The sequence below is a fragment of the Cyprinodon tularosa genome, unplaced genomic scaffold (genome assembly GCF_016077235.1).
Source record: "Cyprinodon tularosa strain WSP-4 unplaced genomic scaffold, ASM1607723v1 ctg94, whole genome shotgun sequence".
In the NCBI taxonomy this organism is placed as follows: Eukaryota; Metazoa; Chordata; class Actinopteri; order Cyprinodontiformes; family Cyprinodontidae; genus Cyprinodon; species Cyprinodon tularosa.
Genome location: NW_024039718.1, coordinates 352,716 through 380,071, shown reverse-complemented (window position 1 = coordinate 380,071; position 27,356 = coordinate 352,716). Strand labels below are relative to the sequence as shown.

At 36.9% G+C, this 27,356-nt stretch overlaps 1 protein-coding gene across 8 annotated transcripts in view; it reads right to left on the bottom strand.

The window, feature by feature from the left end:
- rapgef1b (Rap guanine nucleotide exchange factor (GEF) 1b) overlaps positions 1 to 27,103 on the bottom strand; it is a 49,588-nt gene extending 22,485 nt beyond the window's left edge. For 3 of the 8 annotated variants that reach the window (XM_038275058.1, XM_038275062.1, XM_038275061.1), the window contains exons 1-3: positions 26,776 to 27,102; positions 2,387 to 2,532; positions 519 to 697 (exon numbers count right to left, since the gene is read on the bottom strand). In XM_038275058.1, the coding sequence (XP_038130986.1) occupies positions 519 to 697; positions 2,387 to 2,532; positions 26,776 to 26,803 (353 nt within the window). In that variant the 5' untranslated portion in view covers positions 26,804 to 27,102. Of the gene's footprint in view, positions 1 to 518; positions 698 to 2,386; positions 2,533 to 26,775 lie in introns of all 8 variants that reach the window. The other 5 variants (XM_038275063.1, XM_038275064.1, XM_038275065.1 and 2 more) reach the window with 3 other exon arrangements.
- Between the last annotated feature and the right edge of the window lie 253 nt (positions 27,104 to 27,356).

Here is a 27,356-nt window from a genome sequence, read left to right as displayed (position 1 = left end):
TTTGCAGGTGGTTTGAGTTAATTAGCTGATTAGAGTGTGGCACCAGGGGCCATCAATTTTGAACCTTTTCACAATATTCTAATTTTCTGATATGATGAATTTGAGATTTTCATTTGTTGTCATTTGTAATCATCAAAATTAAACAAAATAAACATCTGAAATATATGAGTTTGTATGTAATGTATGAATATAATATACAAGTTTCACTTTTTAAATGGAATTACTGAAATCAATCTACTTTTTCATGATATTCTAATTTTATGACCAGCACCTGTATAAAGTATGAGAAACCCGAAGCCGACGCATATCCCTCACAAAACATTAACAATCTGGAATGAGGAAGCAAACATCCTATAAACCACTTTATGAGGGGTTTCAATGACAAAAAGAGAATAAAAGGCAAAGAATAATATGCTGAATAAATATTTATATACAGTAACTTTCCAGTAATTATTACATTCAAAGAGAATTTTACACAGGCATACATTCAAAGAGTGACCAACAGAAGCAGGGCTTACCTATGCTGTATCCGGGCCTCTACCTGGACCAGAGGCAAGATTGCTTCTAGGACCTTGCTGGCTGAGCCTGGCAGCATTTCCAGCACTTTCTTCTCCACCACCATTTTATCCACAATGGTCTTAAAGTATCTCAGAGCGCTGACCACCTCCTTCTCTTGCTCCTCAAGCCTGCTGACCTTCTACAGAAGAGAGGAAAAAAGGGATATATTCATAAATCATAGCTTTGAATGCTACCACTGACATATTTAATGCCAATAACATTTGTAAGTCAGTGGTTTCCTGAGCTAAGGTCAGGAATACACAGAGCTTTTAAGATTCCCTGCATACCTTTAAATAACTTACAAGAATAAAAAGTAGAGCTGCACAAATCAAACTGCAATCATCACCAAAATATCAGGATGTCAGATAACAATTACAAAGGCCGGATTAGAAACAGTATTTGATGCTGTATTTTATGTGTCAGAGATTTAAATTCTCACATTAATAATGCATATGGTCAGTCAGATGGACCAAACTGGTGTAATTAAGAAATTATTTTCTAAATTAAGAAATCTAGAAAATGAGTTTTAACTGCAAGCTTTAGTAATAACATTGACATTAAATGTTTTCCTTCAAATAGTTGAATCGTAGTCTAAAGTTCAGATGTTTGGGGACCACTGCTATCAATCATAACAAACTTTATATGGTAAGCTTCCCTAAAAATAACATCATTGTATCTAAAGTTTTTAACAACAATTTATTGTGAAGAAAAATCTTTTACATAAAGTAGAAAAGGGACTCGTATTTTCTGTTTCCAACATAAAAACATTTGCAATATTCAGTTAATCTGCTTCTCCATTTTTTTTTTTTTTTTAGTTGAGGGCAACATTTTTTTGCCTTAAAATAATCCAATTGACCACTATGGTATTTGTTTTTTTTAATTTTTAAATCAACAGACTAAAAGTAGATACGAGACACAATTGTTTAATCTTAGTCCTTCCCTTCCTCACCTCAGAGTCAAGCCAGAAAAGCAAGAAATAAAGACCATATGTCTCATAAAAGCTAAGCACAATCTAGGACATTTTCTTTCACTGGGATCTCATTAATAATATATAAGACATAAAACATTTTCATGGTTTTGTAAATAGATTTTAAAAACTTTCATATACACTTTCTCGATATCTGTAACAAAACTATTACTGGTCTGAAGTAAGCCTGCACCTAACAACTAATATATTTTGCTAAATGATCTTTCTGTTAATATTTTTATAAATTAATTAAATAGAAAAAGGGATTTTAAAGAAGAATTTAGACAGAATTTAAATCAGATGACGCTAAAACTATGCCCATTGAGGAGTTCTTCACATAGCTTATTAATGGACAAAAAAAAATTATCATCTTAAAAACAAAACTTATACATTTTTTACAACTCTGGCATAAATAATGCATTGAGTGAGCTGTTTTTTAAGCTTATTACATGTGTTAGCGGGTCACCAGTTAATGATTAATTGATTAATAAATTGATGATTATCTCAATAATTGATTAAGCTGATTAAATGTTTCAGAGCTAGTCTGAGACAATCAAAATATAAGTGTCCCTAACACCTCTGCAATACGCTGGAAAAATCATCTAATACTTTTAAAGGCTACAGATGGACCAGAGATTCTAATATGGGAAGTAGGCAAAGTTAAAACGCCTGCTGTAGTGGAGCCAGCTTCCATTATGCTTGAAACTCTGTGGGAACTCACAGGGAAAATCTCACATAGAACAGCTCAATGTGAGGAAAACAAAACACTAAACAGGAAAACAACAAACTCACAAACACACTCAAAAGGTATGTAAAGAGATCAATTTCTCATAAGAGTTGGGTAACAAGGTGCATTATCACCTTATTGGCAGGTTTCTCTGTACTCTTGGCTGCTGGCTCTGGCTGTAGCTGCTTTGCCTTCTTGGATGGAGTCCTCTTGATCTTGGGGGAGTGGAATTTGTCCTTTAGTATCATGGTGAAAGTGGACAGATGGGACCGTTGAGAATCTGTGGACAGACGGAAAACAAGAGGAAGTCGAGTGGTCAGTGATGGCGTAAACATGCTTTAGGGGGAAGAAATTATCTTTAAACAGATGGCACAAGCTCAATGAAGTACTAAAGCTCGACAGCACAATAATGCTCTTGTGAAACTGAGCTAAAGAAAGGATCAGATGTGGACACAAGCGAGATGCCGGAACGAAATTGGAATCTTAAGATGGGGATATAACCAGGGATTTTTCTTTTTTTTTTATGAAGTATGTGCAGCATCTGCATTTCATCTGTTCTGTTTGCCTTGCATATAAATCTGCTGGACAGTCAAGATTCTTCCAGCTGTGTGCGTGTGAAAGGCAGGAACAGAGCAGATAAACGTGGCCATAATGAAAGCAATGACACCAAAAAGATCTGTGGCACACCAACTCTAGCTTATTATAGTTAGATTACTTTTTAATTTGTTGCATATGCAGACGATGGAAACAGCTGAATTTAAAAAGTGAATACTTTACAAGATGCAGTGGGGATGCTTTACTTCAGTAGGGGCAGGGAAGCCGCTCAGAACTGATGGAAAGAGATGGTGCTAAACACAGACTTAATGGAGGCATTAGCAAGACAACTGATGTACACAGACACTCTGCATCCAATCCGACTGAGCTTAAGCTATTTTTATAAAACAGGAAGAGCTACAATGTCAGAGCATGTGAAAATCTAGGAGACGAACTCCCAAAAGGCTTGTAGCTGATGCAGTTACAGCAAAACATTGTTACTCTTAGTATTGACTCTGGAGGAATAAACACAGTAATGCGATTACTCCATTGTGCTCGACTAACAATCATCACTAACTCCTTTACCAATTTGATGCATTTACAGGAGTGACAGAAACATGCATTTAAAGAATGAGAACTTTGTTCAACAACTGCTCACTCATGGCTGCTTTCACCTTTTTATTGCTTTCTACATCTCTAGCCCATTATAAGTAGTTCATAAGATAAAAAGCTAATAATAGGCCTGGGAGTCAGCAGGAAGTGTGGGTTTTATCAGTGACAAAATTACAACTCTATCTGCCATGATCTCCGCTCAGCGGGACGACAGCCGGATCAGGTATTCCAGAGCAAGCAGCACAAAAACACTAAATGCTGAACAGCCATCAACAGCAGGGAAACGGCACGCAACACACTTCCAGCCGCACAGAGCTTTCATCTGCACCATCGATCAACGTGTGGTGCACATATCCTCCTCTCTGTTCCTGCTCCCCGCCCTTAATCCTCCTCATCTTCAGCCCTGAGTAGAAGCTAAAGAGCGCTGAGGCAGCCAAAGATGGCTGTGTGTCCCATTAAAAATGTTGATGAGCAATGGTCCCAGTAGCGATACCCCTTCATTCATAGTTGCACGAGGGATAAGCGGAATGAACGCTTCTTCTTTTTAATAGTACACTTGGAAAGAAAAAAAATCAAAGTATTTTGTGATCTACAGAAAGAAAAAGTAGCACAGGCTGCTTTGTGAGGGTAAGGGATGTTTTTTTTTTACACAAAGCTGATTTAATATTCTGCAGAGTTACTGGATCTGTACCATTTGGCACCTCCTTACCTTTAACATGCATTTGACCTAGTTTTCAGTTTCCAAATAGGTCAAATCAGTCACATGCATATGGAGGCCAAAATAATTCTCCACACATAAATGCGCTGCCTTTGCTAGTTCAAAACAAACAACGACATTATAGCTGGTTTCATGAGGAGTTATTATGTCAACAGAGAGTATAGAGGAGAAACTTTGTAAAAAATACATGGAAATATTTTGCAATTAAGACAAAAAAAGTTTTGTCTCTTATTATGCTCTATCCAGGAGTTCTCAATTTGAAAAGATTGAGTTTCAACTCGTTTGATTTCATAAAAAGTCTCCTTTAAGGAATCTTTAGCTATCCGTTTAATAATCAAAGAAATAATTGACAGATTAATCGATTTGCAAAATAATCATTAGGAACAGCCCTAATAACAAGTAACAGTTAAAAAAAAAAAAACACCAACTAGTCAGCCTGGGAGGTTACAATGAGAGGGAAGGAAACATAGCAATTTTGCAGAAAAATAAAGATGGTGAAGAGGGACAACATCTTCATGTAAACCAGTGTCTGAATCAATGTATTATGACTCTGCAGAAGGAAATCTTGTGCTTGTTTGAAAATAAGGGGAAACATTTATAATGTGGTATTTTTTTTTTAAGATAAGCTTCTTTTTAAATACAAAAGTGGACAAACAAAATCAGACCATCACATAATGGTCATATAGGTAATGATGTATGTTGTAAATAAACCATATTTTCTCTCTGAAAAAAAAAAAAAAAAAAAAAAAAAAGACTATTACTGGTTTTGGGTTGATTGTTGAATTAAAAAAGCTAGTCTGTAGTTTTGACCAGTTCTTCCGTCTCTAGTTTAAGTAGATAAGTTGCTGCTGCACGGTGAAAAAAATACATTAAAAAAAGCTGTTAAGAAAACAATCGTTGAAGGGCGTGTCTGTTGTCCATGGTCGATAGATTTGTTCAATCACCCAACATTAGACTACATCCAACAGGATGAATATTACACTGACATGCAACTTGTGAACTCATGTCCTTTTGAATTAATTAGAAAAGAGTTATGGCATTCCTTAGCAATATTTAGTCTGGTAAATTATTGGCATACTGGCTTAGCATTATTACAAGAGACTGTATTACCTAGGACAGGACTATTAATTGTATTAACAATATCAACTAAATTTATGAATATTCATTTTCTTTACGTTATGTTAATGTTATATTACAACTTTTTTATTCTTCCCTCCAACCCTTTAGGTGGCAGTCAAATTGTTTACGTTGGTTTATGGCCGATTTAAACAACATTAAAGTCCTGTGGTGATGGGCTCTAGGCGAGAGCTTTCAAGGCCATGAAAACAAAACTCTAAGGTCAAACATGTTTATGCTTGTGGTTTTGGGCAAAAATCATGCTGCCCTATTAAAAAAAAACAAATCGACTTACTAAGCTACTAATTTACAGATAATATTTTCTTTCCAAAACAACCTTGGAAAAAATTCCTCTTCCTATAATCTTTATAAACTTCAGTTCAGGGAATGGACTAAAGCAGAGCCATAAGGGCAGCGACCGAGAGTGACAATCGGCTCAACATTCAGTTCAGTTAAAAACTCCCACAAGTATCATGTCTAAGTCTGCAGCTGCAGACAGGAGGAACACTGATAAGTAAAACGATTTACCATCATGCTTGATATAACTGCTTCCTCAGACATCCTCACAACCCCAGAAACTGTTGCCATCAGAAATGGACATGAGCATTACATGGCCATAAGGAATATAACAATCTGTGACTAGAAATGGAAATACAGCGAGGTTCTCTGTTACATTCAAGCACTCCTCTCACCATTCACCCTTCAGCAGCCATTGCTCTGGGTCGCTTTGGCTTCCTGTCTGCTGCTGGCCAAAGTTATAGCCGGGTGAGATCATGGATTATAACGCCTCTGGTAGTGAATCAGCCTAGTCATAGACTGAGCAAAAGAGGGAAAGAAAGCTCAAATAAAAAAAAAAAAAAAAAATATATATATATATATATATACACACACACACACATATCTATCTATAGATATGGATAGAATTGTTTTTTTTTATCAATGTGAGCCTTCTTTCCTTTTGACTTTCATCAGACAGCTTAATCTGACTGACAGAGTCAAAAAATCCAGTGAGCTAGTGAACAAATAGGCTATTGTAGCCATTAAATTTCGCTTAAATACTTCTAGACTTTTAAAACAAATCTTTAACACAAACCTTTAACAAAACATAACACATCAATTAGTGGCGTAAGAGTCGACAGAGCATTTCAGTTGCTTGAGGCAAGGATTTGTTCCACAATAAATAAGCACACACCCTACATATAGAAAATGTTTGTGTGTTTGTTATTTGGCGCATATATGGTGTAAGTGTTAACTAATGTAACGCTGGTCCAACTGAACACTATTCGGTGTGTATGCATTACAGAAAATAAGTCCTTCATCAGAATTAAGGTAAAGCACAGAAAGCATTGAACCTGTTTTAAAGAAAGCCTTTTGTTTGAATAATCAGAGCTCTCACATAAAAAACAAGAGCAAGACTTTCAGCAGATAACAGGAAGGCTGAAGGCAATACATAAAAGTGAATTGCTTTTATCCTTTGTAGTAGTTTGAGCAGTAAATGATAGAATCTTACCATTATTTTATGGATCTACATTTGTGAGTAGACATACACGCAGATGAACATCTTAATAATGCTAACTATACCAACTAACACACCCACAATATGGTTACCATAGCTTTGAAACGGTAGCCAAACCTTATTTTATAGTAATGGTTTCCTTACACGGATGTTGTGATAACAGCTCTGCTACTAAGTAATAAAGCACCAATGTCAGAAAGAAATATAAATCAATGATGGTTTTACATTGATTCTTACAGAATCAATGTATCCCGTTCCATTTTTTTCTGTAAGAAAAAAATGGAACGGGATACAAAAAACCTGATCTTTAATGTAAACTGGATTTGGTGGTGAATACAGGTGAGTGGCTTTGTGTTTTTCCAACTGTCTTGAGCATATGGATAACAACAGTCAAGTTGTTATCCATATGAAGAGCTGTTCAGTCCATCATAGGTTCCTGCCATCCTTAGAACAGAATGATTCAGGGTGAAAGGATACAGAGGAGAGGTTGCGATTCAGGTTACACAAACAGCTGTCATCTCTTCGACTTTATGTCTATGAAAGTGTGTGAATGCTGCGAGGAGTGAAAGAAGAGTTGAAAAGGTCATTATTTGACCTAAAGTGGGGATATCTATCCACCTATCTATTTATCTACAATGTAAGAAATACACGCACAGTACACGTGTGAAAGGCCAATTAGAGATTAGTATAAAAAGTCAGAACCATTAAAAACCATAAAAACAGTACACTGTTCGAATTTGGATTTCAAGGGTTGAAATGTACTGGATTTCTTATCAAAGGCAGGTGTCCAAATGTGGTTAACTGTTCTGCTATTCAAGAGATTAACATAACTTCAATAATTAATATAGAAATAACTTAAATCGATCTGCCCCCATGGATAGGGCCTATTTTCACCAATATCTGATCTAGAGTTTTCTTTAATATTGGGAACGATAGACAACTTTAAGTCTGATAAGTTCATCTTTGGTTAAGGCTCTTTTAAGTGTTATCTTTTTTTCTAAAGAAATTTTGACTTCTCTCTTCAAAGACATGAAAATTAACAGGAGATAGAAAAATGCAACAGATTAATTTTTCCCCAGAAGTAATTAGTAAAACCTTTAGTCAGTAATGATCAATGATAGACAGTTTGATATTAAACAGAAGCCATTGGCTGATTAAGCTGAGCAAAGAGTACCCACATACTCTAGCACGAACCAGGAAGTAAGTGGATGCTGTGTTTTTCCTTTGGACCGACTCCACACCAACATCTCTGACTGCAGAGATGTACCAGCAGGCTAGCAGCTAAAACCGTACTGTCTAAAGGAAGACAAGTGGGTCTGCTGCAAATCCTAGATCCTGCTGCTGTGGCACATTTTTAAGTAAAATCCCAAATCATTAATGGAAATGGTTGAGACTCCAGTAAACCATTGGCCTGTAAAGTACATGTTACCATGGAGACATAAGGTGACTAGTGGAGACACACTTCTGATGAAGGTATTTTACTTATTTGTTAAACAATCTTGGATGTAATTTTCACATCAAAACTTGTCTCAGATGTTGCTTCTGAATATATCGATTTTGATTAATCAATAAATCAGACAGCAAAGGTGCCTTTAAGAAGATTGTATACAGAATTTAATAAATCATTTCGTCTTTCTACTGTAGAACTAAAATGTAGCATGGCTGCCTCTGCTTTCATTGTAAAGAATAATGATTGTACCTAAATAGGAAGCCCAAAAACACTGCTTAAGATTTTATTCTTATATTCAAGTTCTTAAATACATATAAATCAGCAATAACTAATAAGTTAACTCTTGGTCTTTAAATAAGAACACATACTATCTATGTCTATAGCAACAAATGGTGGAAATGGAAATAAACACCAAAAAAATACCAGCAGGAAATCAAACCGGGATACAGGAAGTTTGAATTGGGAAGATCAATCGAAATGTGTTTATTAATCCCTGCAGGGAATCTTTTTCAGAGTGATTAAACATATAAAAACTAAAATAAATAAATAGAATAAAATATTTAAAAACAAAAGTACAAAATTGGGTTAACATATATATGGTGTACAATGAAACATTTTCTTGGCAATAATATCTTCAGATAAAGTTAGCCAGCCAGTCAGATGTGCAGATTAGGAACAGACCATAAAACACTATCATCCCTGTCATTAGAGATAGAGTTGTTTATTCTAATGGCAGTAGAAACTGGTAGTTATTTCTTTAATTCAAAGTATTTAATCTCTCTATTTAAGAAGTCACAGGTGTTAAGCTACATTTACTTAAAAAGATTTCTCATTGGTTCCAAGCAGAGAACATGCAGCACTAGACAAAACATTGTACTTCACTAATGTGGGCATCCAAAGCTACACTGTTAGGGTTGTAGTGAAGAAAAAAAAGGGGTGATGTGGAACATGGCTTACAGCTGATTTAAGAAGTAATGGAGACAGAAGACCAATGGTGTGTTTTATAGCCTTCCAGCTGTGCTGTTTAGGCTTAGTGTTCAGTAGAAAGCAACAGGGAGACTGAGAGAATCAGGTCCACTTACTGAGCAACCAAATGACTTACAGCGGATGCTAAAAGCTCAGTCTCCTTGACATATATTGTGTTCTGTAAACTCAAAAAGTAAATGACAACAAATGCTTTCTATGAGGTCTATGTACACAGTTGGCAGTGTATATTATTGGATTTCTCCAAAAAGTTTTATTGGAATGATTCTGGAATCAAAACAAGCATGTCTGAACAGGAGAACCTGCTCACTCTGTGAGCAATGCTTCACTAAAGTGATCTACTTGAGGTTTTTACAGGAACAAAATATGATTCACACAGAAGAAGAGTTTCTTTAGTCACTGTCCATGCATACCCAAGGCATGTGTTCCATTTTTTTTTTCTCTTTATCTCGGTTGTGCTAAATTCCACCACAGCCGCTATTATACTCTGTCAGCAGCTCAAACAAAAATATCCTTCAGTGTGTCAATGACCAGCAAAGCAGAACCAGCAGCCATGGGTCAGTTCACAAATAAACAGTGTGGTGATGGAGTTCCTTAGCATGATGCATTGCATGAGAACAGACAGCATGATCATCCATGATTAACAGAGCAGGGCACTCTGTAAAGACGATCTGTAATCGGATCAATATTACAAAACACTGCATCATACACACAACCACTCAAGGTATATACGTTTGGGAAGGGTTGCTCCCTAATTAAATCGGGCACAAAGTTGAAAAGAGATCACTGAAAGACACCATATTTACCGTTTAATTAAAAAAACATCTCAACTTTTGTCCCTTACAAGCTAAAATCCTGGTTCAATATTCATTTTTGGAATAGTTCTAACTAGGTATTAAATTTACAAAAACAAAAAAAAAATGTTTCCTTCTTAGATATGAAATATTTTGAAATACGATGTGTGACTAGACTAATGATTCAAACACGGAAAGTTTAAACAAGAATTGCATCTAACACCTCGGTGAGGCATAGGGGTGTAAATAATAATCGTTTTGTATCGATGCATCGATCCAAAAGCCGACGATCCGATGCATCGACACGTCCGCAAGATAATCGATTCATGTTTTTTTTTTCCTCCGGTCTATTTTTATCCATTTGCTCCTGGGCGTAATTCTCCCTCCCGTGCTGCGGTGCCGCTAAACCTATTTTGCCCTCCTACCGCGCTTCCTGGTTATACTCTTACAGCAGTTTGTTGCAGCAAGCTTCACACAGACATTTTTAAATTATGCTCAGTATTGAAGCGTGGTCTGGGCTACACGCTGTGGGTCTAGATACGGCCGAGGCGATGAGGAAGTGGGGGCGAGTTTAGTCCGACGACGGAGGGACAATGGGGCAAAAAGAGCGGAGATTCAGCTGGAAAAAGGCTCCCAGCGTTCTCGCGCACCTCGCTCTTCTAGCGGGTCAAACTTCACGAGTTGTTTTCCGCAATTTCGGTCATAAAAACAAAACAAGCCGGCCTCCTGTCTGGTGCACTGTTTGCGGTCAGCTACAATCTGGGAGAGGAGCAGCGGAGCGTCTCTCAAGGGGGCGGTGACGTCAACACTCTGGAGCCTTCTTCTTCTTCTTCTTTTTTTTAATGGCGGTTGGCAAACAACTTATAGGTGCATTACCGCCACCTTCCTACCGGTTCTTCTTAGAAAATTAAAAATACTACCAAAAACTACATCCCCAGATGACCTTTGAAACAATTCCCTTATATCTAGTTTATTTTTATTCCTGTCTAACTCTCTACACAACATCCCTCTTTCCTGAATATATTTATTACATTCTAAAAAAATATGTTGGACAGTTTCTCTGGAGCCGAGGTATTGCATTGAACTCATTACACTGATATTGTGCAGTATTTTTGCAGTATTTTTTGATGCAACTTTTCTACTTCTGTTATTTGCTGTTGTTTCTAAAGAAAATGCATAATGATTTATTTCAAACTTGAAACTTTGTTTAGCCTGTAAGGTGTAAAAAAAAAAAAATAATAATAATAATTAAAAATAAAAAAATGAACCGATTAATCGAATCGAATCGTGGTGTATTCTTAAGTATCGAAAATAATCGAATTGTTGGGTCAGGAAATCGATACTGAATCGAATCGCCATGATGGATGTGATTTACACCCCTAGTGAGGCACTTATGGTTTTTCAGTGTGCTTGCTTGAAACAGCGGTGATAGCTAACATAAAACAAATTATTTATGGCACAAGGTGCAGCTCACAATACAAATAAATTTTTTTGGTCTTCTTTATTTCCCATCAGGCAAATTTTATATGTCTATCATTACAACAGCTTGATAAACAAAGCAAAGAACAAGAAATAAAATCACGCATTTCATCCATAAAAACCATTCAAAATAAGCTACAACACACAAACTCTCGGTTTAAAAGCTTCTATTAGATATAATAGATGTTTTCCAGATATTGAGGGCAGTGGGTCAATATAATTTCTGCCGCATATAAAGACTGTCAGTCATCTATTTAATTAGTGGTTAAATTATATAAATAAAATAAGTGTAAATGTTCAGATCAAACTGAACAGAAAGTTAATGTTTTTGGTTTCATCTTGAGAATAAACTAAACAGATCTTTATAAATCAATACAAATGTGTATGCGTCAGTATCTGGTGATATTAAAAAAAAAAGTAACCACATCCCCTTTCATTGCACTTTCAAGAGTTCTTGCATTAGGAAGTACAAGGATTTTCATTTCCTCAAAAAGTCTTCAATTACAACAATCTCTGATTAACTTCAAACGTCACGCAACATTGTTTTGGTTTTTAACAAAACAATTTGCAAGAATACAGTTTCCTTTTAAAGGTTCAGAAGTAACATTCAGCTGAACAACATTTGTAGGCACAGTTGAAAAAGTAAACCTTAACCCTTTGTTCTGCGTGCTTTATAATCGACCTCTACAATATTATGCATGAGTTCAGACAATCTGCCCTCTCTGGCAGCTGGAGAACATATCGGATGGTTTCAATATGGGTCGACATCTCATTATGGCCACTGGACAGGCTAATGAAACATGTTCATGGGAGCTCCTGGCAAAGGCCTTTATTAGGGGCTGGATTGAAAGCTATGCAGTGAACCCTAAGGTGTAGCTGATTCAATTGTACAATGTACAAAAGGAACACATGGGCGCTCACACGCACATCTACCTCCAGTAAAATAAACAAATAAGCAGACAACAGTCTCTAACAGACATTCAACCACAAGCAAAAGCAGGGTGAAATGCCCCAGGGCCTGAGTTTTCAAAAGCACCAGTGACAAGCAAAACAGAGTCTATGGCACGGAAACATTCGACTTTTGATTGTTCTGGCTTTTTTTTTCTCCTTTAAGTCAGTGTGAACAAAAATAAGTAAACAAAAGAGTGGGAAAGGCACTATTCTACTGTGAGTTTGTAAAACAGTTATGATCCATATAATCTGAGCATCCAAATTAAACAATAATGCTCACATTTCTGACATCTTTAATTAGGTTACAATATTCTGCCTGTCTGTAATTACTCTAAACAAGACATTTCTATCTTTGGCACCGGCTTAGTTGAATCCAAGTCATGTTTCATTCCTGAATCTTGTTTTTATAACAAAACAAAAAAACACTACCACACTAAAGCTTTGAGTCTGCATCTTGCTCTGTACGACTTGACAGCAGCAGCTTAATCAAATTAAGGATTTTAAGCTTGACACCAAAATGTCGACTGGAAGATGAGGCTAATGTAAAGCAGCTGTTTTGCGATTGTCTTAGGAATGTTTTTTGACTCGGCTTTGTAAAACAGACACGGCAAATACCTCAATCACTTGGTCAGCATTTGCTCTCCTCTCTCAGCAATATGTGAAAGTCTGAAAGCTTACAAAAAAAAAAAACCAACACCTTTCGAGCCACAATGTAAAACTCTTGTTTCGGAAAATTCAATTTTAGACTGTGATGCTTCTAGTCTACATTTGGAGCCTTTATCTAATTAGAATAACTTAATGTAAGTCTAGAAAACCAATCTTTGTAAATGCCTCACTTTTCTATACAGAATGATAAATAAAAAAGTACAAGAAAATGCAAACTACTGTAATGTTGCTTAAGCCTCTAACTTATCTAGCTTCTATCGCTGAACATGATGTTTACTAAATGTACATAAAACACAAAATATTTTACAGAAAACATTGTTTGCTTTAGAGCTATATATTTTAAACATATCTGCATGATTTCATTAAAAAGTAATAAATTGAGAAAAGGTAGGAACTGGTTAAGACTGGTGTAGTGAGGTGGTGCAGAGATGAAGTATAGCAAACCTGTTAATGTAGAAAAGGCTGATTTGTTTCAAAGCTATATTGTGCAAACTTCATGGATGATGGATATGGTATAAAGTTGAAATCAGGACAAAAGGTTAAGGCGGGGACATCCTGGTAAAGAAGGGAATGCATTTCATACAGTGGTGCTGTCGTATTTTCGTTTAGAATCCTGAGATAAATCTGGACAGTTTGCTAATTTAATATGCTTATAGTAAATAACTGCTCTGTCCTGTACAAAAGGGCAAATTTCACTATTTCAGCTCAGCAAACACAAGTAATAATAGTATTTAGCATTGGCACACTCTCACCAAGTTTCCTGGAAGGGTGGGGTGTAAACTTGTATGATGCAAATTGTTGAAAATGGGAAACCATACAACACATGCATACACACCATCCTAGGCACCCCTCCTGTTCCTTCCCTACTGAAGCCGAAGGCACTGGTAAAATTTCCTGTCCCCTGTCTCCATCATTGAGTGCCACTCCCTCTTCAGTCAAGAGCTGCCTGAAAAATGGCCTCTGGATTTCTCAAGGCTTTCTCAAACAACCTCATTTAAAAGTCCTGGCAGGCACACAGACAGAAACATGAAGAACACCAAGCAGCACTTTGTGCCACAAAACTATCCCAGAAACGCTGAAAAGCACAAAGCAGCCCGATCCTTCAAGTGACCTTCCTGCTTTGTGATTTGCTGCATATTTTTTAGCATTTCATTTCAAGCTTCCTTTATGAGCTGAATCTTTGGGCAGAATCAGCGCACACCTACTGGCAGCCAGCAGGCTCCCCTTGGGTGAAACCAGCAGACTAAATAACGACAAAGAACTATAAATACCCCTCTTGTCAGTATCTCTGACATCAAACAGCACAGAAGAAGACACTGCAACAACTAATATAAAACAACACCGAGTTGCTGGTTAAATACGGATTTCGGTGAAAATGTCAGCCGTTTGGCAGGGGGAAAACAAAGCAAACATTCACTATAGAGCACTTGAGAAACGGATGGATCTCGCTCATAGAGACAAACAGCTAAAATAGAGCAAATCACTTCAGTGCCGAGTAGAAAACACAGATCCAGAGAGACAGAAGCATAGGAAAAAGTAAATGGCCTCAAGCAGTGAGGAGTGGTACCACTCTCCTCCTGTTAGTGCTGCACAAAGCTCATTCTGTCTGTACAGAGGCCTGCTTGTCAACTTCTTGACACTTCCAGCAAACGCTGGACAGGACTGACACGAAGGTGCTATATAGCTGATACATTACAAACAAACAAAAATAATCTGGCGGGTACTTTTAAAACCTATTGTTTTGTTTGCTTGTTATTATCTGTAGTAAAGCAGAGAAGAATTAATGATTGGAGCAAACATTGTGGTTACTTTTGCTTTTGGTTTTGATCACAGGTAAGGGAATGTCTATCAGTGTCTAAATAGAGATTCAATAAACATTTGTTATTTGATACATTGAAGTTCTTATATTAAGAGGAAAAAAAACACCTAAACAACTCTTAGCAAAAACAAACAATCATCCCATTATATGCATTCACTGAATTCATATTTTAAATAGGACAGAACGATTCCCCCCGAAAAAATTGCAAAGTTACAGCTTGCACCAACTATCAGTATGTAGACGTTTCACTCCAGGGTTTCATTGTTTTCATGACCTTGAAAGCTGCTTTAAAAGAATCCACTGTTGCAGTAAAGAGTAGGAAAGTACTTTCTTCTACTGGAATGCATGGACCTATGCCTAGCTGCAGCTCTCTCTCCCCTTCAACAAATTCTCTGTTACCACCAAGGGCTTGAAGTGAGAAAGTTAGCCTCTTGCTCTTGTTAAGTGCTTCTGTGATTTGAAAATTGTGATTATATTGCAAATACAATAAAGCACCCAGCCCTAATTTTATTTAGCTGATTTAATTAATCAAATTTTTGCAGTAATCTGTGATTTTTTTTTGCCTTAGAGTAAAAAATAGAGACTGTATTGCTGTAGATTCCTTTTATTTAAGACAGTCGTAGATAGATCAGCTTATAGATTCTACCTCAACATTTAGTTAGTGCATTTGGTGATATAAGAATACAATTTCACTAAGGCTGAAACAATTAAACAGATTCATCGTGATATATATCGGTTATTGAAATAATTGTCAACTAATTTAGTAATCAATTGTTAACAGTAGTATAGAGACTATAAAGCATGCCTTTAACTGAAAGAGCGACCCACCATGAGAAATAATTATACCCAACAAAAAAAGTAAACATTTTGATTTAATATATGTCTTTTTTGTTTTAAGGAGTTAGAACTTAAGGACTTCTAGAAAGAGCATATTGACAGATGCTCTTTCTAGAACTCCTTAAGTGGAAAAATTTAATTTTCACCTGGTTTAATTTCGCAAAACGTCTTCTTTAAGCAACCTTTGGCCATCCGATTATTAAACTGATTAATTGAAAAGATAATCAACAGATTAATCATTTGCAAAATAATTTTTAGTTGCAGCCCTAAATTTTACATGTTTCAGGCAGAAGAACTTTTTTTTCCAAACAAATGCGCTGATCAGACTGGTACATTATTGAAATTTGGTCCAAGCTGCATTATCAACAAGTGACAATCAGAGATACAAAATTTAGGATTGTCAAGATAGTAAAATGTCTAACTCTATATCATTACCCAGAAAAATATTTGACACGCCGTACCATTTTGGATATGATGAAGATAAGACAATGACAAATATTTAAAAGTATAAAAATATTTTAATAAAAATGACAAATGTTGCTTTTTCAATCTCCGCATGGAGCATGCTTTCTCAGCAGAATTACAGATGCTATTAAATAAGTGTGCAATGAAATACAAAATAAAATTAAATTTTTTCAAATTTAAAAGGAGAATCAGATAATCAATGGATCATTATCTTTACCTAAAACTAATAAGTTTGTGGTGATTTAATGAATTTAGAGTTATTCAGTTAAAAACAGCCTCCAGTAAAGCACATTCAAATAAAAATTACTCTTAGCTAAAAACACTTATCATTTATTGAACAGTATGTAAACATTTCATATTTAGAGTACTTTCAGAAATTTGAATTATGAATATGACCGGACTCCTCCTTTAAAGGTTTTCTTTGGTATTATTAATTAAATCTTCAGATAATCAAGAAATCTAAAATTAACAACAGCAGAAATATGCAAACATTTGAGCAAACAATATTAGCCAAAATTCTGGTTCCGTCTCCTTGAACGCCAGTCGGCAGCAGCAGATGGCCGCTCACACTGAGCCTGGTTTTGCTGGAGGGTTCTTTGTGTTAAAAGGGAGTTTTCCTCTCCACTGTCCCTACAAGCATGCTTTGCATGATTGCCTTCAAGTCAATGCAATCAGCTGTTTTTTCTTATATAGAAAACTTTGAACCAATCTGACTGAATGATCTGGTTGAACTGTTTCTGTAAAGTGCCTTGAGATGACATGTGTTGTGAATTGGTGCTATATAAATAAACGGAATAGAAAATTGGTGTACAGAGTTTGAAGACCAATACTTTTTAGAATATCAATATTTTTGACAAGCATTACTAACATTAGGCCAGGTACTTGCAAGTCTATATTGAAGCATTTCACTCAATAGTGGCTTAAAGGGCCTCAAACTAAATTCCTCTGATTTAGAGTCAGGTTCTTTAAACTTTTAAACTTGCCTTTGGACCTACACACCTGAACAAAATCAATAAACTGCCTCCTTAGCATTACAAGTGTAACAATAAGTCACCCAATCATGAATACATCAATTAAATGATCAATGATCCAATCATATAGATGCAAAATGAATGCATCAATCCACCTAGTCATATTTAAGATACACATTTATTTTGAAATTCTTAAGGCACTAGACACTAGCAAACTGGTGCTTTGTCTAATCCAATGCACCAGCTTCCAGGAGGAGAAATATAAAACAAAAAGTGGGTCAGTGCAAGCTGTTGACACAATTTTTGTGTCTGCAAGTCACTGTTACCATGTTGGCCTCGGGTTGGATTAAGATACCAATCTTGGTGGATCCAAACAAACACAGAAACTTTGCTCACGTCCACCTTGACAACAGCAGTGGCATTGCTTGTTTGCAAGCGGTGCCAACTTCTGCTTCCATTCCCGATTTAGACTGGTGTTGGAAACTGGCAGCAACTGTAAAGCTTCCCCTTTATTGTGTGCCAGCTCCCTGACTGTGTGGTGCCACTTCAGGGTCTCCATGACTGGACACAGCCAGCCCAGGCACTGACACTTAAACAAGTGGACATAAAACAACTTGACTGCATTTTTTTTTTTTTTTCAAAGAAAAGCATTTTGTGTAGAATTTGGCCACATTCAGGACTAAGGGAATTTAAAATAAATAAAATTATATTCCTGTGTTTAAAACTAATAAAAGGTTAGTATTCTAATGGAGCAATAAATGTAGGTCATTATCATGAAGTTGTACCAACAAAAAAGACTGCTCTGTATGCTACACCACTCTGAAGATTTTTGATAAAATAATGAAAAGATAAACACACATTTTATTCTATTTGGCATTAAACTAAATTGTATCAAGTCGATCTAAGCATTAATTTTCAATGCAATTTGCAAACCCTTTGAATATAAGTGTGAATAACATCTGTGGGACATAATCAGCTCCTAAGCTAATGCTATTGATAAGTGAACCTGTACTGAACCCATTTAGGACCCAATATGTGCCTACAGAGGCCTAATACTAGAAACAGTGAGCAAATCAGGGTAGACAAATGATGCAAAAACGGATACAAACACTGACTACTGTAGTTAAATACATGTATTTTTGGGATGGAATATCAGAGTGTGTTTTCAAAACAAGGAATTAAGTCCCTCTGTCCTGTGTAATTACACAATAATGGACTCAACTCTTTAATTTAGGAGCCTGTACGTGCTACCAGCTCACCGAGGCGGATCATTTCACACAGTGTGACAGGGTTAGCACAAGCTCATAACAAACATTAATAAACCAAGCAGTGCTAACCTCTGTGTTTGGGTCAACAAACATACTCAGCTACCATGGTGAAGCAAAGCAACTATGGCTCTGTAAGCGATGCAACTGTTTTGTTTTATTTTTCTTATTGTGCAACAAGATTATAAAGATGACATCCAGGCACTGTGGCAAGTCATCACCGGATGTGCTAGGATTACAGATGCTACGGCTTCAGTCTATAGGTGATAAGGTCAAGTAGCAGCCTCTGATGGAAAGCTGCAGGTCTGCAGAGCAGCCTCACTAGACTGGGTCCACCCAAAACTTCACCAGAGCAAATGAGCACTGTCTGTAAAGCCACATGACACAAAAAGCACAGCAAGGAATGTCCCCTGCACTTTATTCTGCCAGTGAACCTATTTTAACAAAAACAAACTTAAAAAAAAAAGTCTTCCAAACTTATAACAAAAGATTTGAGTCAAGACGTTTAAAGCCGTTAAAAAAAGAAATCAGAGAAACCGCTGCACTGTTTTACACAATAAAACATCTGTAGACAGAACGCAAGCAACAGCCAAGGCAAACATTTAACTGAAGGCTCCTTCCCTCTTTTTGGTGAATTTATTTTTTTCATTCTATTCTACAGCACCAAATCTTGAAATCGTATACGTCTTTAACATCACCACTGTGGTAATTTATGATCTAATGAACAACATTTATCTATTTTGCCGTTTCACCCGTGCCCAATCTCTACAAATTAAAATAAAATCTAAGATGTTTCAAAAGTAAAATCACCCAAACACCTGAAAATCATTGTTTAGTCATTTTCAGCATCATGAAATTATAAATTCATCATGAAAATAAATTTAATGGGCGGAAAGAGAAGAACATGTAATGGAAATGTTGTTCAATATCCTCATAAAGACATCTGGTGGAATTAATATACATTTACCTAATTATTTCTTATGTGTAATATGCTTCCAACTCTCTTTGACATTTAGGTCATAATATGTGTCCGCTGAGGACATCTTCTGTAGTGACTCACCATCCAACAGGCTGACTATATAATTGGCCTGAAACTTAGAAAATAATACTTTACCAATATTGCATTCAAAGTAGTTCTTTGAGGCATCAATTTTTTGCTCACAGGTAATAACATATATTTGGATATTTTTTGAAAAGCTTTACTTCAAACAAAGCAAAGGAATGCACCCTTTAAATGCCAACAGTTTTTTTTTTTTTTTTTTTACATCTCGTCTGCAAATTATTCAGAAACTGAAAAGGCTACACTACCAACAGACAACAGGATGGCTAAATGGAGTACATCAGAGTTATAAGGTTTTATCCATGAAAGCTTTTGACCCATATTTCATGAAATATGCCACATGTTTAAATATTAGCCGCCCTTTGTAAATCTGAAGTTAAATGTAGGCACTACAATCTCAGTGATTTCAATGTGGGGTGCTATTTAGCAACGTTAGCCACCATAAGCGATAATGAAAGCCAATGAAACCAATTTCAAATGTCAATGTTGTAACCAGTAGCTCTTTAAAAAGGGGTTTTCCCTCAAACAAAGACATGACGCTGCATCTAGGGCTGCACCTAACGATTATTTTACTAATCGATTAATCTGTTGATTTTTTATTTTTTTTTTTTATTAATTAGTTAATAAATGGATAGTAAAAGGTTCCTTAAATATTTTTTTACAGAATTACACCTGGTGAAACTAAAACTTTTCCAATTGAGTTTTTGGAGTCTCTATATTCCAGTTAACAATTAATTGATTACAAAATTAGTTAACGATTATTTCAATAATCGATTAATTGTTTCAGGTCTGCACTTGATCCCAACATACTGTAAATACATTTTTACCACTTGTGACAGAAAGGCTAAAATGTATTCTCAGTGGTGGATTTGTTAAAGCACTTAAAGAGAAATCGAAATAGACTAAAATTAGTATTTGCAAGATTGCATTTGGAAATCAGTCACAAATTTCTGACTAGATGAGATTAAAAATAATGCTTTCTTTACCTGTGTCCTCGTCCACATCCTCCCGTAGTGATGAGTCTGTGTCCTCAGGGGACCCCTGGCCCCTCCAGCTTATATTGCCCATGCAAGAAGCCTTAATCCACAGCGTTTAATTGGGGTGATATTAATGGTCACGCTTTTTGAACGTTCAGTCTTTTTGATCAACCTTGAGCTTTTACAGCTATCACTCAACTGGACTGCAGAGAGTTAGTCATGAATTCATAGGTCCTTGTGACCGTCCTCATTTGACTCACCCTCGTTACATAGCACCTCGCAGGAAAGAGCCACAAATAGCCCTGACAGAAGTCAACAGGAACTAAAAAGTATTGCTTTCATTCCAGAACAATGGTTTCTGAAAAGTTATCCATCAAAATTTTAAGGAATAAAAATGTTAATCTTGGACCAGATTGACACCCCATTACTTGCAAAGAGCGACGGCCACCTGTATGAATAAATGACCACACTAGAGTGTAGACCAGCACGACTCTGTGACCTCAAATAAAGCATCCTCAGAGTCCTGATGCGATAAACGTTTCATAATCCTGCAAATGGAGCTTGCATCGACTAACAAAGGAGATCTCTGAAAACAATCTTTACTGCAGTCTTCGTCTCCCAGGAAGATGTTGATGAAAAAGCAGAAGACTAAAGGACTTGAAAATATTCATGTTACAAATGCCTGACTGCTTCCACTTCCCATCGATCGCCTCGGCTCGGTCATTACCAGACGTGCAATCAATCCATTTCTCGACCCGATTCTCCCTCTGTCCTTAGCCTTGATTCCTCTCATCTTTCTCCACCCTCTATCTTTTCTCCCAGGACCATATTCCCTCCCTTTTCTTTGCTTTCCCATACACAGAACACACGCACAAAGAAAATGTAATTACAACACTGCTAAACCTATATGGGAACAGCAGGCCTCTCATTCTGCGGTAGAGGGAGGGTGAAAAGCTTGCTCCCATCAAACCCCAAATAATTGCAGCGTGTCAGACCAGGACCCATAGCCTGCCCTGTGCAACAGTGGGATAACTCATCAGCAATGTGGGATGGGTAAATTGTCTCGGGAAGCGTTTTGTAATCATAACTTCTTTAGCTCTTGCTCAGAGTTCTGGTGACTAAAGCACGCAGGGCTTGCTATTTCTGTACATCACACAAACATATATTTCAGGCTTAAAGCATACCAGTCACCACTTCAAAAGCACAAAGCCATCTAAATAACTCACACTTCAGCCTTAACTCCAGGAATGCTAGAGAGTTAACTCTTTGCATTGCAGCTAAACACACAGATCCACACTCCCATTCTTTACAGAGAAGGGGGCGGGGGGGCATGCAGTCTAAAATAGGAAACTGATGGATCAGTTCCGCTGTGGCTGGTTACTACCGTCCACTGTCCAGTCAGAGAGGAGTCCGCAAGCTAATTTTAAAACTCTGTGATACTCCCACAGTTGTGTGACCAACGCTGATGAGCCAAAACTTTTGTCATAATCTCTGTCTCTATCGGGAAAAGTAATACAGATTTTGCAATAACTGGGGACAGATTAAAAGGAAATAGTAATTTGCCTCCATTCTGTTCCTGCTTTTATCAAGTTCTCCAAAATTTCACATCTCTACCATCTCAAAACTACCAAGAGCCGATTCTGAAATACTAAAAGATAGCAGTCCAACTTGACAGCTGGAATAGTGACTAATTAAGATGTGAATTCTAACAATCAAACACATATGAATAAGACTAGCACTAATTGATGCATTTTGGAACTGATCCATTGCAACAACATACCGCACAGACATAGGCCAGTTAACCTAACACATATTTTTTTTTAACTGTGGGAGTACCTGGAGTCAGACAATGGAGGGGAAGAACATTCAACATCAACTAAGAAAGACCTCAGATCAAATTCAAACCCGGAGCCTTCGTGCAAGTCAACAGTGCATAGAGAAATATCAGGCAAACCATTACTAATATAATTGTTATAAGTGCAAGATTTTCCTAAGTCCTTATTTTAAAATCAGTATAATTATTCAATGTGGGACAGTGATTATGCATTGCCCAAAAAAAAAAAGTAGTGTGGAGAATATTTACAGTCTGGGCTGCTTTAGTTGAAACTGTTTTTTTTTTTTTTATCAAAAAGGTGCTGAAAACAAATGGAACAAATGAAAACAAATCCTTAACAACCAATTTTAGCTCCAAATGGGCTCTATGCACAGTTCCACTACTTCCTGAACTGAAGGCAGCTCTTTGGTTTCCTGTCTTTTTTAACCCGATGAACTGATTATTGCAGGTGTGCCTGACCTCAACAATCATGGCCAGACACACCTGGATTAATCAGTTCATCCAGTAATGAAAGACAGGATACAAAAGAACTGCCTTAAATTCAGGAAGTAGTGGAGTTCTGCATCAAAAGACAATTACTTGTAAATACTATAAAATACACAAAGAGACATTACATAAAATTCACTTTAAAAGCCAGAAAACCTTCGAAAACCCAGTTTGGAATTGGTTTTTAAATGTTAGAATATTTTTTTTTTCTTTTTTACATTAGCATAAGTTGGCTCAGTTATTCCATGGATATGAGAGGGTCATCTGAGTTTTGTTGCAGTAAAAAGGCTACTCTTACCAGCTGATGGGAAACATCTTAGAAAAGAAATTTGCATCACTAAATGGTGCTTACTGAGTGAAATCAGGACAAAACGTATAACATTTCAACCTGGAAATAAATTATTTTCCTGTTCACTAAATTGTTTAATACAACTAAGAAACTCCAGCCTGACATTTGCAGGTCTGTTATCGTACATTTCCTTTCGGTAGCCATAACAGCTCTGGAGAAGGAACTGATCCAGTAAGATCCAAACCTGGCCTTTAATAAAGAGCGTCAAAAAACTACAAGATACATATGCATGCAAAAGTATAATTATTTTTGATTACAAAAATAAAAGATTGCATTCAGCTTACAACTGAAATGCTCACTTTGTGTTTGTCAATCTCAAAGCATTCTAATAAAGTACACTGATAGTGGTTGGGATAGGATAAAGACAGACTTCTTGTTTTTTCCCTTTAAACCAGTTTTTAAATGAGATATTTCAATATAAAAAAATACAATAAAGATATTCCATTATATTGCACATTTTCCTTACTTACTACACAAAAGCTGATGGACATCAACTCAGTAAATGTATAGACCTGGAATAATTTCCACAGAAAGTGTTTATTAAAAAACATCTCATCGTAGAACTGAGGTGGTGCATCTTGTGAACATTTCATTCCCATTCTATTTAAAAACTGCAAAACTGAAATGGAGATAAACTAAAGTTTATAAATTAAAACACTGTTCTCAGTCTGATTCTGATCTAATCTATGCCACAAAAGAGGAGGATGTTTTCTTTAAATTTGTTTGTAAAATGGCATCTTAGAAAAATCCAAGCCTTCAAGGGTTGCCAGATCAAAACATCTGTACTCTATAAGACTGACCATTTTAATAGATTAGCAATAGGCAGCAGCCCGTAGCTAGAGTAGAACCATATAAATTAGCTTCAAAAGAAGACTACATATGAGAAAAGATAAACAAAAACACTAAATAGAGCCTTGTTTGCTTGTTCCTTTTTATAACTTAAGCACTATTGGCAGATGTGCTGAGGATGAACATACTTTAAATGGTTATGTTCAGCTTATATTGCGAGTTGGCACACTTTGCAAAGAGAACGAAGTGTGTTAACCGACAAAAGTGTTTAAAATTTCAACTTGTCTCCACCCAGTCCACGCTCCCTCAAGGAAATCACAGAACAGCAAGTTTGCAAGTCAGCTGCTCTCAACTTTTTGGGTAACACTCAAGACTCTGTATCTGTTTATGGATTACAGTCCTAACAGATGAAGTCATGCGGATACACGTGCAAATAACGGCTTCTCATGCTACAGTGGATAAATCAGCCACGTCATTTTTTTTTATTTTTTTTTTTTTTGTATGTTTTACATTTAGGATCTGATACCTAAATCAAGCTAAACACAACAGGTTCCAAAACCAGGTCACACTTGTGCTTACATCTCCGAGGAGAAAAAGTCTGCGACTTTAAGACACTGTTACCATGGTGAGTAAAGAGTGTGTTTATGTAGCCAGTGAATCTGGCCATTACTCTCCTGTGGGACTCTGGTGTTGGTGTGTTCACCGCATTGATAAACCTACACAATCTTTGCACTATGGCAACCATTTAAAGAAGTTAATCTCACATCCGAACTTATGCAACTTGATCTTTAAAGTAGAGATGCTGCAAAAAAAAAAAAAAGCTAGTGACTTGAATCAGATGATTTAATAATTGATGAGTTATGGCTAGCGGTCTACTAATCAGAAACTAAAAAACACTGCCTTAAAAAAGAACAACAATCAAAAATAAACAATATAAGAGCTAGCTGATTGCACTGAGAACCATTTGTGGAATGAAATTTGTGTGTGGAATTAACGACGGAAACAAAATTAATCTACTGTTTTGTGTTTTAATGAACTGTTTGAGGAAGCAGCACAGAGGTACTGGAAGCTTTAAGAAAACTACAGGAAGCGGAAAAAATTACAGTAAAACAGCAGTTTTACCACTTCTGAAAAGTAATCTGATCTGTTACAGTTCATGCTGCATTAGGAAATGTGTGCAGACTTTTGAGAGGATCACAGTTAGAGTTCATTAAATTTACAGGCAATCCATACTGGGTCTGGTTAGCAATCACAATAATCACTAAGATGCTATAGAGAGTTTGAAATGTGAAGTCTGCAGTCCTGTTTGTTTGGTAATATCACTTGAATTGTATTTTTTTCTAACTAAGCTGTCTTGCAGAATACTCTTCTGATACTGCCTCTGGTTCAGATATAAAGAGGCACAAATGGCACTTAAGGATTACTTTACATAGGTAAAAATTTATATACATACTCTAAGACAGTCAAAATCTGAAATCAAAACCTTGTGAGGTGAACATTGCATTTTCAATTGTGCCAAAGAGGCGATTTTGCAAACTCTTGTAAAGAAAATTAGATATGCAGCAACAAACCACCTTTGAGATCTGAAATTGTGGGTCAATTTAGAAAAATTGCTTTTTTAAATCGCTATAATAGTTTTGCTGTGACCTAATTTATGAATCTAGAAAGTATTTTATTGGTATTTCCTGTTTTTAAGAGAAAACTGAATGGGAAAACCTTGCTCATGATTGTAGGATGGGAACAAACAGTGAAGCCACCTAATAAATATAAATAGGAAGGCTTGGGAAAGCAGATGTGAGAGTCAGAAACTGCACTCCTTCAGACTTTTCATTTAGCTGTGACCATATGTAGTCATCTGTCCGCAATAACAAGAAAGGAATCGGAAACTTTTACGCCTGTGAGGAATCACTGGGTGTCATCATCCTCTCAGTGACACTCCCTCCCTCCCTCCCTCCTGGTTAATGGGGGAGACACCGGGCAGATCTGTACATCTGAACCGGGCCAGGCAGAGAGAGAGACAGCTGCTGGAATGGGGATGCAAGTGTAGCTGGCGGGTATAAAGTTTCCCTTCCCAAAGGCATGCATACCTAAGACGACCCTTGTTTGCACTCACGCTCCAGAGTGCAATGCAGTGCTTTATTTGCATACGAAACGAGCCACGCAGGCAGACACAACAAGAAACCATTGCCATGAACAAAATAAATAAATAAAATACATTCAAATAAAAACATGCACAGTGCAGAGATCATTTTACCCCAGCTACACACGGAGGTCCTGGGCGTGAACAAACTCCAGGTGTCGACGCAGCTAACGTTAGCCTAAACGGCTAGCTGCTCCCAGCCCCGATTCCTAACAAACCCGCAATAAATAAGGATAAAACGAGTAGTAGGAACATTTTCAGTAACGTGCATCCAGTTTACAGAATTATTCTGGGCCTTTTCTTCACACTTAAAAAAAAAAACGCTTCTGAACGCTTTTAAACATTTAAACCGAGACATTTTATGGGACTGTTAGGGAAAACAGACTGGTTAAATGCCGGTAAAGTCCCCTAAGAATCATAGCATCTTTATTTTTAGGACATTTTTCATTTCATGGATGGTAAATCAGCAAAAACCAGCGATAATGTTACAGTGAAGCTTTATTACCAGTTGGATAGCCGAGAAAACAGCAATCCATGAGGCCCAATTAAACCACCATTTATACTGGAGACATCCATGCAGCGTTTAACCGGAGGATTTATGAATACATATCCCGGGTTAAATCCATCCACAGCCCCACTGTAACGACCGAGTTGTTACACTATCCCAGGTTTGGAGCAGTGCGCTTTGATTCCAGCCCGGGTGAGACTTACCTTGCTTGCTCTCTATTTTTCTCGACATTTTCGTCGCCAGCAGCAGCGGCAGCTGTGATCCCCGCTCTCAGTTCAACAAAAACGGTAGCTGCAGACGAGCCTCGCCGCGCGACTCCTCCGATTATTCCCTCATTTTCGATGTCCCGCCTCGTCCATGAGATGATTCCGTTGGGTTTGAGGCGTTGTATTTACAGGACAGAGACATTTGTACGGTTAAAAACGGTCTCTGTCGGTCTTCGGGTGATTTTCACTCACTGGGTATATACACACACACGCACCCGCGCGGACGGCACACGTTAATCCCCTGATCCCAGACTCTGGAATAAGAAGAAAAAAAAGGGGGAAAAAAAAAAAAAATCTTATAGAACAGTACCCCCTGGTGGTAGGAATTAACAACGTGTGCGTCCTCAGCGTCATTGGTCTGTTTTTTACTTGAACATAAATAAATGTGGTGCTTAAGGAGTACATTTTTTGCATTTAAAATTCCCTCGTACATACAAGGCTTTACTGTACGGAGAGAGGATTAGGGCCACTGAAAAAAAAGTTACTGATTTTAAAATTTTATTTCAGTTTAATATGGG